This window comes from Macaca fascicularis, chromosome 5 (assembly GCF_037993035.2).
Source record: "Macaca fascicularis isolate 582-1 chromosome 5, T2T-MFA8v1.1".
NCBI classification, from domain to species: domain Eukaryota; kingdom Metazoa; phylum Chordata; class Mammalia; order Primates; family Cercopithecidae; genus Macaca; species Macaca fascicularis.
In genome coordinates, this window is record NC_088379.1 from 92,627,325 (window position 1) to 92,644,567 (window position 17,243).

Genomic DNA, 17,243 nt, shown 5'->3' on the forward strand with positions numbered 1-17,243 from the left:
TTTCCAGACTCAGCATAGTCTTGTGCTTGTTCTATTGATTCACCTTCAACTTTTAATTGTTATTTTTTCTAGTGATCCTTGTAAAAAATTGAAATAGAATACAATTACATTTTACCCTCATGTAAAAACAGCATTTCTGTATCTTACATTTGTGCTAAAATAGAGCACAAATGTTTAGTCCAGTTTGTAGGTGTTTCTTAATGGTTTTGAAAACAAAAAGGCCTGGTTGTTGGCATGCGTAATGCTGGAGATGAGTCCAGTGGATCCTGCCAGATGTAAGGGACACCCTTGATTCTCTTTGGTTGTACCTGACTTCTTGGCCCTACCTTGGTAATAACAAGCTGCCAACATTTTATTAAGACTCTTTCCAGGAAATTTACGTGTTTTAAAAACAGACTGCATCTGAATTTTTTTTTTTACTTTTAAATTTTATTTTTTAGTTTTTATCTATTTTGAAATTGGGTTATATGAGACTGGCTAATTTTTGTATTTTTGGTGGAGATGGGGTTTCGCCATGATGCCCAGGCTGCTCTCAGATGCCAGGGCTCAGGTAGTCTGCCTGCCTCGGCCTCCCAAAGTGCTGGGATTACAGGTGTGAGCCACCGTGCCCGGCCTAAATCTGAATTTTGACATGTCCATTAGATTCTATTACAGGACGGTGTGAATGTTTGTAGGCACTATTCTTTCCTTTTTCTTCATCCATGGAGCGAATTGGAATGAGGGAAATGGTAGATTAATAAACCCTAGATTGCAAATTAGCAATCAGTACTATATTAAAGTACACTTAAATTAGAACCAGGAACAGGAAAGAATCCCTTGCCATCTGTTCTCTAGCTGCATGGTAGGTATTGTATTAAATGGGCCAAAAAGAGCAGAGCTTTATGCATAGCAGTGGCAGTAATGGGAAAGTTGTATGTTGTATAGTACATGCCGTACTGTGCCCACGATGCCTGGCTCATGAATTGACACAGAGCAAGTTGCTATTCTATTGAAAACCATGTTCCATGTCTCTAGTTCAGAAAAAGTATTGATTTTAATTTAACCTTGCCCACTTTCTTTGCTCTTAAAAATATGTAGACTGTAAAATGTCACTCCCTAGGCACTGTCTGGTGGTGAGTAATCATTATTTGTTTAGCCACGTATAAGGAAGAGGTAGAAATAGATCTTTCCTCTAAGACAATAATTAATCTCCTCTACCCTTCCAGTCTTTCTCTGAAAGAAAATTTGTGTGCATGTGTGTATGTATGTATGCATGTATGTATAAGGTGAAATGCTGACTTTAAGTAGAGATATTTTTAACTTTGAAATGAATTTTGGCAGGCTAGAATATAAAAATAATGAAGAGCTATCCTTCATTGGACTTAGGCCTGCTTACTTTGGACCCACTAACATGTTCAGATGATCATCATCTTTGTCTTCATTTAGTGTGGCTTATTGGTTAGCTGTTGCTATGAGGTAGCTGACCACGGCACCTATTCTAATCTGATTTTGTACATCTGTTATTCCCTAGGTTTACTAATATACTAATTTTCTTTAATAAAGAAATTTTAGAAACTTTTGACCTGAGGGTCAACAGTTAGTCTGCCTTTGTCTCCATCATTACTGTGTTTCTGCACAAGATTAAGTTAGATTAATCTCTCTGGTCTTATTTCACCCACATGTAAAGTTGTTGTTGTTTTATATATATATATATGCAGCCAGAGTACAGTGGCATGATCTTGGCTCACTGCAGTCTCCACCTCCCTGGCTCAAGTGATCCTCCTACATCAACCTCCTGAGTAGCTGGGACCACAGGTGTGCACCACCATGCATGGCTAATTTTTGTATTGCTTTTGGTAAAAATGGGGTTTCACCATGTTGCCCAGGCTTCAAATGTAAAGTTCTTAATACTTAGCTAGTAGAAGGTAAGCCTTGAGATGAGTATTGCTGCATTAATAAGATCGTCCACCAGTACCATCACTCTTGACTCTTATTTGCTAACCTTTTATTCTTTGCTTTTCACTTTCAGCAGACCTACTCCAATGAAGTCCATTGTGTTGAAGAGATTCTGAAGGTGAGTTCACTGTTACTCTTTCTCATTGAAAGAAATATTTAAGTAGGTAGATGTACAAACATTTACATTCACTTTAAAGGACAGTTACCATTGGCTGGGTGTGGTGACTCATGCCTGTAATCCTAGCACTTTGGGAGGCCAAGGCAGGCGGATTGCTTGAGCTCAGGAGTTTGCGACCAGCCTGGACAACATGGCAAAACCCCATATCTACTAAAAAAAAATTAGCCGGGATTGGTGGCACATGCCTGTAGTCCCAGCTACTCAGGAGGCTGATTCAGGAGAATCAGTTGAACCTGAGAGGTGGAGCTTGCAGTGAACTGAGATTGTGCCACTGCACTCCAGCCTGGGCAACAGAGTGAGACTATGTCTCCAAAATAAATAAATAAACAAACAAACAAATAAATAAATAACAGTTGCTGTTCCCAAACCCCTTTTAACCATTTCTTCCCCACTCACATCTCCAAAGGCAAAAATAAACCAGAATAGTGACAGAAGTAGTCTTGGAATGTAATTGAATTCTCTACCAGATTTTATTAATTAAATTGAAGTCTACAAACTACAAGGCATTTGGACCAGATTTTTATGGCATCTCTCATAAGTTTTTCTGGTTGTCCATAAAGGCCCAGGAGAGTTGCTCACTTCCCAGAGAGGAAACTTCCTGTATTGATGTGGTTTGTGAGGCACCAGTGGTTAAACAGTGCTTGATTTATACCTCTTGGCATTCTGTATGTGATACCTAATACCTATGGCCTCATACGTACGGCCTGTTCTTCAGTGAGACCATGAAATTTTAAAGGAATAAAAAGAAAAATAGTGGGAAGTAAATGGTCATCTTTAGACTTATCTTGAAGGGTTACTTTTTGCTCTTGTTTATTGAAACTATGCCACGAACATTTGTGCTTCCACAAATACGTCATTGAATACATTACCCACTTGTTCAGTTTTTCTTGTACAAGGATGACAAATTCCTTCTAGAATTTAATTTCAGGGGAAAAATGTTAATTTTACTCATGAACTGGTGTTCTTTCTTTTTATCAGAGAAGAATTGTATATAATGTTTCCCATTTTGCCTTTAATTTCCAGGAAACCTAGAGCTTAATTTTAATGCTGAGGTACGGTAATTATAAAAACTGAGGGTTTTGTGTATTTTTTATCCCTCTTCTGTGGCTTTTAATTTGCTTCTAGTTCAATTTTAATTATATTCTTGTCTTTTACTGTAGGGTTTCTGACTTTTTTTCTTCTTCTTTTTTTAATTAGTAGGAGAGATGTATATAACAAATGTGACTTTTAATTTGAATTGCTACTGCTCGTTTTTTCTCAAAATACGTTTGCCCAATTTTAGTTTTTTAACTTTTCATTTTAAAGTATTAAGTGATGGTGGTGCTAAAACCAGTAATTAAGTTTATTGATTATTTCCTCACTTGTGAAATTTTTGACACTAGTAGTATCTAACCAGTTGTTTGGAAAACAGCTTGTTTTTGTTTTACAGTCTTTTGTCCTATTTTGTAGTTAGGGTTTTCTGAGAAACAACCTCTAGAGAAACATGCTTTTTTTTTTTTTTTTTTTTTTGAGACAGAGTCTCTCTCTGTCACCCAGGCTGGGCGTGATCTCAGCCACTGCAACCTCCGCCTCCTGGGTTCAAGCGATTCTTCTGCCTCAGCCACCCAAGTAGCTGGGATTACAGGTGTGCGCCACCACGCCCTGCTAATTTTTGTATTTTTAGTAGAGACGGTGTTTCACCATGTTGGCTAGGCTGGTCTTAATGCCTGACCTCGAGTGATCCACTTGCCTCAGCCCCCCAAAGTGTTGGGATTACGGGTGTGAGCCACCGTGCCTGGCTGAGAAACATACTTTGAACTGCTAAGAGTGAGGGATTTTTGTCAACCAACATGTAAGATTAAATAAGTTACCTTGATTACATTTTTGTGTCATCCTTTTCCTTTTCTATTTCTGAAATTTGTTGGTATGGTAAGTCATAAACATACTAAGGGACTTAATTATAAACTATGGCCTTGGCATTTCCTCTGAAATTGTGCGTTATTTGTTCTATCATTATTTCAGAAGTATGTGCAGCAGTGCCGGTTTGTTGTCTTCTGCATATGTCAGATGCTTCTCTTAGGTTTTGGTGTGTGTTAATATAAGACATATCACATCCTTTATTTAGGAATGGTGATATTACAGCATCAGACAAGCATTTTTAATGTAATGAATCCATCCATCCTCCTTCCCTTCTCACCCAACATCATATTAGTGAATTCTTCCTTACCTAGAAATGCTTGAGAGTGAGTGGTTAATGCATAAATCATGCCCATTTATGTTTTGGAAATCATAACTTGGGAAAGCAAACAGAAGGATGTCCAGGACTGAACAGGTCATAGACCTTTTCATATTGGAGGCTGCCCCTTCTCTTCTGTGACCTCAGTTAAGTTCTGTGTCCCTGCTGGGCTTTGGTTTCCTCATTGGTAAAATGAAGGTCCTGGGCTAGTGGATGATCTCCAGGGTCCATTCCAGCTCTCACTTTTGACGCTGATCCAGATACTACTTTCCTTTGTGTCCCAGTTCCCGTTCTTATCTTGTACCAGCAATTTATTAAGATTGCCAGGAATGCACACACAAATCTTTCTGATGGGTGATAGAGACAGTAAATAGTTTCCTAACAGAGAAAATCAATCATAGAAAATAATGTTTGGTTCTCTGGGGTCAGTATTTCAGGGGGAAGTGTTGTAATGAAGGGAAGCGGTGGCCTGTAACTCCAGCAGGCTAATGGAGTAAGAAGATAGCAGATAGACACTGTTAGTTTTCAGGGAATGGTCATGCACTAGGGTCCAGAAAGGGCAACATGTCCTTGGTGTGTGCATGGAGACACCTCAGATTTTCTACTTACAGGCAAGCCTGGCCTCCACAGCATCTTGGGGGGATTAATGTGGTACTAGTAGGCATTACCTCATTGCAGCATTTCCATGAGGCTAGTACAATGAGTGGTAGCACTGTTTGTATGTTCATTCATTTGTTCAACAAATACTTGTTAAGCCTCCACAGCACTAGGATGTTGTAGTGAATAAGACAGAGTGCTTGCTCTCATAGAGGTCAGAGTAGGGAAGAGAAATATATAGTGTCGGGTGTTGATGGTGCTATGAATAATGCAACAGGCCAGTAAACAGAGGGCTAGGCAGAGGTAAGAATTGGTGGAAAAGCCTCGAGATAGTATCAAGTTGGTGTGTTAGAGGAGCAATTAGAACTAGACAGTGTCTCCGGAGCAGAATGAGCAAGGAGAAGACAGTAGCTGTGGCGCCTGGAGCGCCAAGGCTGATGTAGGTCCCAGTGATTTGTGTCTGTTTGTGTGACAAGTCATTGTTAACGTAGGAAGTGAAATCAAGGCGTTGTGAGTCTTTCTGGGCAGCCTCTTCTCCTTAATAATGGCCTCAATTCTCTTAAGTCCCTCTAGTAAGCTAGGTATGTAGGGAAGTATATAAATGCTTTCGGACTACCAGGGAACCACTTAGGGTTTGAAAGAATTTATGTACTTTCCAACTGCCTAATTTAATAGCTGGGACAGCCTTAAGCATTGATAGTACAATGGATGTTTAGGAATAATTGGTGACTAAAAGTCATAGATACCATTGAGATTCCAAATAAATTATTGAAAAACATAATAAGGGTGATGTTTTCAGACACCTTCTCAATTATTACATATTTTTGTATTGTAACATTATAATGGTACTGTGCCTTAAAGTATCAAGTAAATAAAACAGCAGGAAGCTCTCTTTGGTGTAGTATTGAAATTCTTTTAAAACTGGACTTTTAATTAAAAGTTGTAATGCTTTTAATTTATTAAGTGCCTTCTGTGCACTATTCATTCGAGTACCATACATAGTACTCTTACAATACTTTGAAAATAAGTGATTCTAGTTTACCTCTTAGTGAACATTGAGGCTTAAGGTTCAGATGACTTACATGGCTGACGTGACTGGTAAGGATTGGAGTTAGGATTGCAATCTGGGTCTTTGGCTGTAGCCATTATTCTTTCCAGTGTATTTTAGGAAAGATCTCCTGTTGTGTCCTGAACAAAGCACATGACCAGTCAGTAAATAAGGGCATGATGTCACTTTTAACAAAAATTAAGTAAGCCAACGTCACTTATGTTACCTGTCACTGTGCGAAGTCACTGCTGTCTCTCCTGAGGCTGTGGTAACCCACAGAGCTGCAGTGGGGAAGGGCAAGGGGAGACCTGCACATAGGTTAGAAGTGGAAGTACTTGCTAGAGTGCCATCTCCAGCTGTTGCAAGGATCAAATGGCATTTTTGTGGAGATAGGTTAGCCAGGACTTAGAATGAGGTGTTAGAATACATCATGTGTTATACAGGCGGGGTAATATAGCATGCTGTGGGGTCGCAGATTGCTGGTAGAGTTGCATGTCGATTTTTTGTTGTTGTTGAGATGGAGTCTCACCCTGTCACCCAGGCTGGAGTGCAATGGTGCAATCCCAGCTCACTGCAACCTCAACCTGCCAGTTTCAAGCCATTCTCCTGCCTCAGCCTCCCAAGTAGCTGGGATTATAGGCATGCACCACTATCATTTTTGTATGTATGTATGTATGTATGTATTTTGAGATGGAGTTTCACTCTTGTTGCCCAGACTGGAGTGCAGTGGCACAATCTCGGCTCACCGCAACCTCAGCCTCCCCAGTAGCTAGGATTACAGGCATGCGCCACTAAGCCCAGCTAATTTTGTATTTTTAGTAGACATGGGGTTTTTCCATGTTGGTCAGGCTGGTCTTGAACTACTGACCTCAGGTGATCCACCTGCCTTGGCCTCCCAAAGCTGGGGTTACAGGTGTGAGCCACTGCGCCCAGCCGCATGTCGAGTATTAAGCCAGTTTGCTGGGCAGGTCTGACACATGTGGGAACCGCCTTCGACTTCCTGGGGTACCTTGACTCAGTCATTTTGGACCTCAGTTTTTTTTCAATCTGTAAGATGTCAGGGTTGTAGTTAATGATCTCCAGTGCCATTTTGGCCTTTTAGAAAAGTGTGTGTGTGTGTGTGTGTGTGTATGTGTGTGCACGTTTGCAATTTGACACATCTTTTTTCTGACATACTTGTTTTCCACAAGTATTTTTAGCGAAGTAAAATTTGTGGATGTGTTTAGAAGAAAAGAATTTGTGTCAAGATACATATCTCAATTGTAAGTTTTAGAAATCTTCCCTTCAACCAGAAAATAGTAAAAATTTAGCTTCTCAATGGAAAATAAAGGTAATTTTAAGCTCCTCTCCTTCAAAAAAGTTCTTACTTGCTAATAGTGTGTATCAGGGAAGGGTCAAATCCATTAAAACTCTCCCAAGTGGAACAAGTGACCTGAATTACTTGTTTGCTTAAGTCAAACAGGAAAGTTCTTCTTCCTTTGAACTGAAATAATACCAGGAAATGCAATAAAGAAGCTGAGGGAGAAAGAATGCATTGAGGAGAGAGTGCTTTTCCAGCCCAACCTGTCACCTATAGTCTTCGCAGCTCCACAGGCTCTGGCAGTACCTGTTACATACAGTTTATGTGCTTGATAAATATTCAGGGTGTTAAATTCATTCACGTTCCATACCTTGATTGTCTTCTACAAACTGACGTTTTTTAGTTTTGTATGTTGGAGAGCTTCAACTTTTCAACATAGCCCACTGAAATGGTTTTTGTTTTTTTTTTTTTAAGTACATGAAATAACTTTTAAGATTGTACTTTCCATTTACGATCAATCCATTCTACATTAAGTTGAAAATGTTAAGTAGCAATGAATGTTCTATTTTTAATTTACTTTTTCTTCCCTTTCCAAATATCTTTCCAGGAAATGACCCACTCATGGCCTCCTCCTTTGACAGCAATACATACGCCTAGTACAGCTGAGCCATCCAAGTTTCCTTTCCCCACAAAGGTAATTCCTTAAAAGTATGGCAGGCACTGCACCCACCTTAGTGAAAAGCATAAGGCATTGCTGTGAGGCATATTGATGAAGTATTACTTGTTCAAATCTTTGGAAATGAGGTTAAAATTGTGATTAATTTAGCTTCTACAGTGCTTCAGAATGCTTTCAAATATTCTCCAACTTACTAAGAACATCTTGGATTTTCATAAAGCTTTATAATTTATAAAAAGCATTCAGGACTTTCCAATACATTCTCTCATTTGAGGATCCTTACTTTAGAAATGGGAAAACAGAGGGGCAGGGAAATTGAGTGTGCGATTTCTCGTTCAGAATTAGATATACACATATGCACATACATCTTACGTGTCTCACACACCCTACATTTTCTTGAGTTTAATGTGATCAGTTACACTAGTGCTGGTTTAATAACAAGCAAATAAACTGCTGACTTGTGTTTCTGTTACAGTATTTATGAACAGTGCGTTAAAACACTGCCATTTTCCTTTTTTTGGCTCATGCTTTTGGATAACCTTCAAAATGTAGAAATAGCACCTTCAGATCTGTGTTTTCTTCAATCTGATATGCATGTGCATTGTTTTATATATATAATACAAAAATGGAGAGAGTAGGAGAGCTATTCCTTTCCATGATACTGTTGTGAAAAGAAGTTCTAGGCCGGGCGTGGTGGCTTATGCCTGTATTCCCAGCACTCTGGCAGGCTGAGGTGGGTGAATCACTTGTCCAGGAGTTCAAGACCAGCCTGGGCAATGTGACAAAACTTTGTCTCTCCAAAAAATACAAAAACTAGCCAGGCGTGGTGGCATGCACCTGTAGTTCCAGCTACTTGGGAGGCTGAGGTGGAAGAATCACTTGAGCCTGGGAGGTTGAGGCTGCAGTGAGCTGTAATTAAGCCGCTGTACTCCAGTCTGGACGACAGAGTAAGACCCTGTCTCTACCACCAAAAAAAAAAAGGTTCTATGTACAAAAACTCAAATTTGCCACTTTATATATTTACTTATCTTCTAATAATTTTTAAAAGGTGACTCATGGGCTGGGCGCGATGGCTCAGGCCTGTAATCCCAGCACTTTGGTAGGCCGAGGCGGGTGGATCACGTGGTCAGGAGATCAAGACTATCCTGGCCAACAGGGTAAAACCCCGTCTGTACTAAAAACACAAAAATTAGCCGGGCATGGTGGCAGGCGCTGTAGTCCCAGCTACTGTTGGGGAGCTGAGGAAGGAGAATAGCTTGAACCAGGGAGGCAGAGGTTGCAGTGAGCCGAGATTGTACCACTGAACTCCAGCCTGGGTGACAAAGAGAGACTCTGTCTCAAATAATAATTTTTAAAAAAGTGACTAATTATTGCTTGTTTTAAATTAAAGCAGTAAGCTCTGTAAAAATATCTTTGTGCAACAACAAAGGAAAACGAAACTCTAGGAAAGAAGAGAAGCAATGAAAGCTAAAATTAGGTTAATCAATGTTTTCAGCTTATGCATGGAACAAGTTTGCATACATGAATAGCTGCAAGTTATATAATGAAATAATTACAGAATCTGTGATGGGTGGTATGGGTGTTCTCTACACTGTTTCCATTGTTCTAGATAGTTGAAAGTTTCGTAAGACTATCCTTTTAATACTAAAAGCTCTACAGTTTTCCCTTTAACTTTATAAACCTTAATCTTTTAATAATTAGATATTTTTATTTTTCCTTCTAGGACTCTCAGCACATCAGTTCTGTAACCCAAAACCAAAGTAAGTAAATTTGAAATGCTTATTGGATTGGAGAACAAAGCATAGCTTTTACTGTTTAACATAAAAACATTAGTAAAAAATGCCCCAACAGAGATGAGGCCTTCTTATGTTGAAAGAATAGGAAAGGAGAACAAATATAAAACTGTTCTTTATGTGAAATTTAAAATTGTTGGCCAGGCGCGGTGGCTCATGCCTGTAATCCTAGCACTTTGCGAGGCCAAGGCAGGTGGATCACTTGAGCCCAGGAGTTCAAGACCAGCCTGGGCAACATGGTGAAACCCTGTCTCTACAAAAATACAAAAATTAGCTGGGCTTGGTGTCATGTGCCTGTGGTCCCAGCTACTTGCGAGGCTGAGGTGGGAGGATCACTTGAGCCTAGATGGTAGAGGTTGCAGTGAGCCAAGATTGCGCCACTGCGCTCCAGCCTGGGAGACAGAGCAGACCCTGTTTCAAACAAACAAAAACAAAAATAAGATTGTTGCAAAGAGTTAATAAAGATGTTTTAGTGAAATACTAAACAAATATAATGTGTTATTACTGACACATAGTAGCTGTACCAAATGTGACTCTCAGAGCTAGGAATTGTATACAACAATAGATTGGAGCGTGTGATTCTTGTATTTTAAAAAGCAAAACTAAGAAATTTTTATAAGGAATATGACATACAGTTTGTCTAGCCCCACTATATTTGTTTGTCATGTAATTCTTTTTCAGTCTCTTTTTCATGGATTGTAAATACTAGAGAACTCAGAGGGAAATAGAAGAACACTAACTGGATCCAGCCTTTCTCTTCAGTAGTAATCCCTCAAATCAATAAATTCTTTATGTGCTATTTGTAAGGCAGGTCAAGCTTTACAAAAATGACTAGGATAAGCTGGGTGTGGTGGTGTGCACCTGTAGTCCCAGCTGCTCGGGAGGCTGAGGCAGGAGGATCGCTTGAACTCAGGGGTTTGAGACCACCTTGGGCAGTACAGTAAGACCCTATCTCATGTAATTTAATAGAAAAGTAAATAAAATTGACTAGAGTATTTGTAATCATTTAGTTCATCAAAATATGGTTAAGGAGTCCGGGCCTAGTGGCGTGGTTGCAGTGAGCTGAGATTGCACCGCTGCACTTTGGCCTGGCCAGCAGAGTGAGACTCCATCTCAGAAAGAAAAAGAAAAAGGGGGGATGGGGAATAAGACACTTTCATAGGTGGTGATAACATGCATCAGGATGTGGTAATTGCCAAAGTTGTGAAGTATTAGTCTTCAACTGATGGGGAGACCAAAAGTAGGGTGTAGAGGTATATATGCATGTTAGGAGAGGAGAGCTTATAGAGATGATTTTTTCTTCAAATTTGCCCACCTCATTCTTTTCCCTCACTTAATGTTTTTTTATGCTATTGTTTGAATTGCAAGGATATGAGGAGAGGGGCAAAAATATTAGAAAAGCAAGAAATAGAATATCCTTTCTCTAGAACAGAGGTGAGGAAACTACAGCCTGAAGGTTAAATCTGCCCTGCAGCTAGTTGTTGTAAATAAAGTTTTATTGGGACATAGCTACACCCATTTCATCTATTATTCTACAAATTATAGCACAAAAAACCTAAAATATTTATTGTCTGGCCTCTGTAGATAAAATTTGCTGTTCCCTGCTATAGAGATACTGAATAAGATCTTGCAAAGAAATCATGACTCAATTTTCCCCAAAATGCAGATAAATAAACCTGACCATATTGCTACAGTATTGTATGAGTAGCTAGGTAAAATTAACTGAAATGGATGACTCCTTGGGAAGATTGGGAAATCTCTTTTCTCAACATCTTGGCATGTAGCCCAGACCAGTGGAGTGTGCACCGGTCTGAAGGCAGAACACCAGCTCAGCCGTGGTTGGGGTTGCTATGCACCACTCTGCCCCCACCTTCGGCCTGCTTGGGCTGCTGGTCATGCAGGTGGTATGTCTTCCACAGGGTTGCTCATGGTTTGTTTTATTGCTAACTCATGGTTTAGAAAGAACCTTTAGTCCATTAAACCATTTGATTTCCCCTTTTAGCAAAACATAGTTGAAGATGAACTGGTAAGCACTTTCTTGGCCAGGGATGGATCATCCTCTTGCCTTGTGCAGTACTGTGGGCCAATTCCTTGTTACTCTGATGAGAAATTGTCCAACATTGGTGGGTCTCCTGGAGGTCCTGGCTCGCCAGCTGTTTACCCTCACATCTTTTATGCTGCTGTCACTTTCTTCTGCTATTCCGGGAGCCTTATTTATCTTTGTGAGAATGTGACCTGAAAAAGAGGGATCTAGTTTGTTGCATGTTGGATGAAGAGGATGGTGGGGAATGGATGGATATAGCTTTCAGTGAAGAGAAGACACAAATTTCTTAAAGAATGCTCAGTAAGTCAACTGTGATTTCTTCAACACTGATCTTATGGTAGTGGTACATAGGTTTTAGAGTCTCTGGAGAGGGGATGTGGGGGGATTTTACTTGGATGCCCTAGTGTTATGTGTCCACAATTGCAAAACGTAACCAGACCCTGTGGAATTTAGAACCCAGTCACGATGATCGTGTGGAGTCCCTGTGAATGGTCTGAAGAGGAGGGGCCTCTGCCCCTCTCATTTGAAATCTTGGTCCTAGGTTTCTAGACAGAGGGGTGGTCATTCGAAAATACCATATAAGAGCTGCTGCCACCATGAGGGTAAAGTGACAAATTGCAAATATGCAAGGGTCTCCACATGACATTTGTGGGAAATGTCATTCAGCCCTGCCCAAAAGGTACCCATGTTTCTTTTTCACTTCCAATTCTGTTTCAGGTCCCTATTACCTCATGTCTAGACAAATGCAGCTGCCTCCACACGCAACATTTCCTGCTCCTTTCTAAGTTATGCCAGGTAGCACTACCAGAATAATCCTTCTGAGGAATCACTGTGTCATGTTCCTGTTTAGATCATTGATGTGTCTCATAGCCCAGCAAATACAGTCATAACTTCCCATCCTGGCCTTCAGAGCTCTGCTTCCGCATGTTTCAGTGCTGTCCAGCACAGAGTCTGCACCTCAGCCCTGCCCTTTCCAAACTCAGACCCTCTTCTTCATGTTTGCTCCCGCCTTCCTCTCTCTTTTGCCAGCATCACTCTGCCGGAATCTTGGCTGTCCTTTGTGACACAATTCATTTTGTTCTTTCTGTAATTTGCCTTCTTTGGTATTACCAAGAGAGCAACCGTTCTGTGGATTCCCAGGGCATTTAGTTTTTGTAATTGACTTGTGTACTTAATCTCACCCTGCCTTGGATTACAGATATTTATGGACCCATTTCGTGTCCCTCAGTCAACTGTGAGCTCTTTCAGGACAGGACCAAATGCCTTAAACATGTTGGTATCTATGAGGCAGTCTATAAATAGCTGCTGAATGAATGAATTGCAGGTGGGGAGTTGAATAATGAAGGGACAGGTGGGACGGAGAGCACCTAGGACAGGGCTGTCGAAAGAGAGTGATAACAGATCACTGATATCTGTGTGAAGTCACATGGGGGTCAGGGGACTGGGAGCACAGCCCTTCCGGAGTGCTTCCATGTGGGCCTCCACCCTGTCAAGGACAGGGAGGTCTTCCAAACATAGGAAAGTTCCTGGCATCATAGGTAGGGTGTGCTGCAAGCAATGCTTTTCAAGGTGTTTTTGGCCTATTGAGAGGTTTTTGATTCTGAACAAGCCTTCTCTCTAGAAGTAACATAAATGTCATCTTATAATGGTAAGATTGTACCAAGTGCAGTGTGTTTAGGTAAAAAGTGGGGATGGACATAAAAGAACTTACAACTAACGATCTCGTAAATATGTGTCATTATGCTGCTCTGATAATGTTTCTCTCCCCCACAGAACAATATGATACATCTTCAAAAACCCACCCAAATTCTCAGCAAGGAACGTCATCGTAAGTAAAATGCTTTTTGTGTATTAAAAATGTGTAGTATGAAATTGTAATGTCTCATGTAAATGCATTGCTTAGATTTTTCTTTTCTGCTTTTATGTAATGACATTAATAAGATACTGCTGCATTGTAAAGGGAAGAAAGGGCCCACGTTAATTTTTTTTGCTTGTTTGTTTGAGAAGAGGTCTTAACTCTGTTGCCCAGGTGAGAGTGCAGTGGCGCGATCTCGGCTCACTGCAGTCTCCGCCTCCCGGGCTCAAGCGATTCTCATGCGTCAGCTTCCCGAGTAGTTGGGACTACAGGTGCCCACCACCATGCCCGACTAATCTTTGTATTTTTAGTAGAGAGAGGGTTTCACCGTATTGGCCAGACTGGTCTTGAACTCCTGACCTCAAGTGATCCACCTGCCTCAACCTCCCAAAGTGTTGGGATTACAGGCGTGAGCCACTGTGCCTGGCCTAATATTTGGATTAAGTTCCCCTGTTGAGGGCGTATGTACCATTGGAGAGTTTGCTAAAGGGTCTTCTTGAGGGGAAAAAAGGTTTTTGAGCCATTACTTACATATTAACTGTGGAAATAGAAGGCCTTGGCTCTTAAGATGTCAGTCTTAAATAGCTTTAGCTGTTGGAAACAAGTTTTGGGGGATGTGCACGATTGAAGATTTTCCACCCTGTTTTGGCCTAATTTACTAATAAAGAGCTAATCTTATTGCCCAGCTATTCTTTATTAAGGCCAGTAAGTCCAGATATCTTTTGGGTTTTTGGAACATTTTAGACTGCGTATTAAAATTTTTTAACTGGCATTTTGACCCAATTTGTCATTTCTTGATGGTGTTGAACTGTTACTTCTTTACTTTCATATGACAAGAGGTGGTCATAGGAACTAAGTGAGGAGGTCTTCCTTCAGTGTCTGATCTGTCACTAACTCTGTGTTGCTGGTCTCAGGATTTTAGGTGGCCCAGGAGTTTAAGCTCCAGCTTTCCTTTAGTTTTAGGCACAATATTTGTTCCATGTATTTTGGAAGGTGGGGATTGCTATGGGTTATTTAAAAAACTATATATTGAGCTGGAGATGTTATTTTATCTCCTTGCCATGACTAAATGTGGGTCTGGGTTAAGTGTTTGTTTCCCAAGTGCCAATTCCTTAATGTACTTTGTTTTCATTTCACCATGGCTGAATGAGGGGAAAAGGAACAAGAAGACGGGGTGTTTTTTTGGTCTGAAAGATGGGTTTTGTGCATGTGGTAAGAATGTATTTTATTTGTGGTTCTGGTAGATGATGAGTTTTTTTGTTGTTTTTAATGCCTTTTGCTGGGAGAGTAAAATGTTACCTTTTATTAGTTATTCCCTTTTTTTTTTTTTTTTTTTTTTTTTTGAGACAGGGTCTTGCTCTGTCACCCAGGCTAGAGTACAGAGGACTACAGACTATAGGGACACACCCTGCTATTTTTATTTTTTTTTAAGAGGTGGGGTCTCCCTGTGTTGCCCAGGCTGGTCTCCAACTCCTGGGCTAAAGCAGTCCTAGTGCTGAGATTACAGATGTCAGCTTCCACACTTAGCCTCTTTTTATCTTTTTCTTTTTCTCTTTGGAGACAAGGTTGCTTTGTTGCCTAGATTGGAGTGCAGTGGCTCTTCACAAGCCCAAATAGCACACTGCAGCCTCAAACTTCTGGGCTCAAGTAATTCTCCTGCCTCAGCCTCCTGAGTAGCTAGGACTACAGGCACAGGCTACTGTGATGCCCAACTCCTCTTCACTTTTCTTTCACCTTTTCTTTTTTTTCTTTTTAATTTTTACTTATTTATGTTTTAACATTTTTAGAGATAGGGTCTCACTATGTTGCCCAGGCTTGTCTTAAAACTGCTGGACTCAAATGATCCTCCTGCCGCAGCTTCCTGAGTAGCTGGATTACCAACACACACCACCACAGTCCCTTTATCTTTTTGGAAATTTTACTGGCTGCTAAATTCTAACACTCTAGACTCACTGACATGGATTACATTTAAGGAAGGAGGAGGTTTGTTAAACCAGTTGATGGCTGGTAAGGAGTAGAATCTGCAGATCAAGGACCACAACTGTAAGAATTCTGTAGAAGCTCTGTAACCCTCTGTAGGGTTTTACACCGGGTATTTCTTTGTGATGGTTTGTTGTCAAGCCCTGTAGACCATAAAAGACCCTGACCATTGTCTTTGGGGCAGCCAGGAAGGGACGTATCCCAATAGACCCAGGGATAGCCTGGGTATCCCAGTTGACTGTAAGCATAGATTGGGGTTGCTCTTCCAGGAGTAGAGTGGGTGGAGCAATTGCACCAAAGTGGGGAAGGGACCGCGTCTCTGGCCAAAGTGGGGAAGGGACCGTGGGTAGAGGAAGAAAGGCAGCTGGGTCTGCCTGAGAGGTAGCCTCAGACTGAGCAGGCAGAAGTCACAGCCTACCACTCCAATTTCCGTCAGCTTTCAGACTTTCAGAGACAGACCATTCCTGTGATGACGCTGCTCAGTGAAATGAGTGGTTTTCTTGATAGCAGTGTTAAACCACTCAAATCAGAAGTGCCTGAAAGTTGCTAACAAGTATATCTTGTGACACGTTGTGTTTGCTTTATGGAAACTATTAATTTACTACATATAAAATTATCTAGGAAAGAATATTTGTGATGATCCTAATAGATTTATAGAAGGGGTAGAAGTAGGACCTAGTGGAAGGGAGGAGAGGCAAGAGTAACATGGAAGAGAAGTGATACTGAGGCCGAGTAGATAATGAGTGTTGTGTGGACTTGGTGATTATGTGGGGGATGGACATGGTGGTATTGATAAATGCCAAAATGAAATGTACCCTTGGGAAAAAGGAATGGCTTTTATGAACTCACTTTTAATGGAGATTAGAAGAAAGTGGTGTCCCAATTAATTTGCAAATTGCAGTCATTGTTTCAGATTTTGTATGGCAAACCTCTTAGTGTTCACAGGTTGATTTGATCTATTGTCAGCATTAGGGTTCTATGACATGCAGTTAAACTATTTGAGTGGCACATAGAGTGCTAGGGAGATATTCTAATGCATTTTGAATGTCAGAAAAAAATTATTCATTACAGGGTCATTTATACTTTGATTTAAAAAATCAATCTAGGTCTTAATGCTTTTTCTTTCAGAGTTATCAGGACTTGGGAATCCTTAGACAAGTGGAATAGGACATATAAGAGGATAAAAAGAGAGGCCCAGTAGTAAAGGATAAGCTTGTGAGTGGTCTGTATTAACTCAGATATGGGTAGGGGGTAGCAACATGATAGAAGGATGTAGGTATGGAATTAAATGTAATGGTTCAGCATATATTTCTCACTGTAGTTTAAGCTGTAGTTATTTCTCAAATAATGAATTCCTTCTGTAACGTTCTGTAGGTAACTGATTAGCTAGGATGTTAGTGCAATTTGCCCCTAAGTTTAAGAGAGGGTGTATTTGTTTAAGGGCTCTTGGTTTTGGAATCCTCTTCCTTTCCAAGGCTTAGATCTGTGAAGTGCCTAGGACAAAGTACAAAGTATTTATTTACAGTAATTGTGACCTTCATATAATTGTGGACAATTCTCTTTCCGTGCAGCCGGATTTAGTTTACTGGTGTCTGCATTTGTCAGCCTCTGAAAGAGGACAA

General features: G+C 40.5%; 1 protein-coding gene across 17 annotated transcripts in view; it reads left to right on the forward strand.

Annotated features, from left to right (window-relative positions):
* AFF1 (ALF transcription elongation factor 1) overlaps positions 1-17,243 on the forward strand; it is a 207,576-nt gene that overhangs the window by 147,751 nt on the left and 42,582 nt on the right. For 7 of the 17 annotated variants that reach the window (XM_045392632.3, XM_045392634.3, XM_005555358.5 and 4 more), the window contains 4 exons: positions 2,009-2,053; positions 7,881-7,967; positions 9,673-9,709; positions 13,560-13,614. In XM_045392632.3, coding sequence (XP_045248567.1) covers positions 2,009-2,053; positions 7,881-7,967; positions 9,673-9,709; positions 13,560-13,614 — 224 coding nt within the window. Of the gene's footprint in view, positions 1-2,008; positions 2,054-3,136; positions 3,166-7,880; positions 7,968-9,672; positions 9,710-12,039; positions 12,087-13,559; positions 13,615-17,243 lie in introns of those variants that run through there. The other 10 variants (XM_074040094.1, XM_065545230.2, XM_074040096.1 and 7 more) reach the window with 6 other exon arrangements.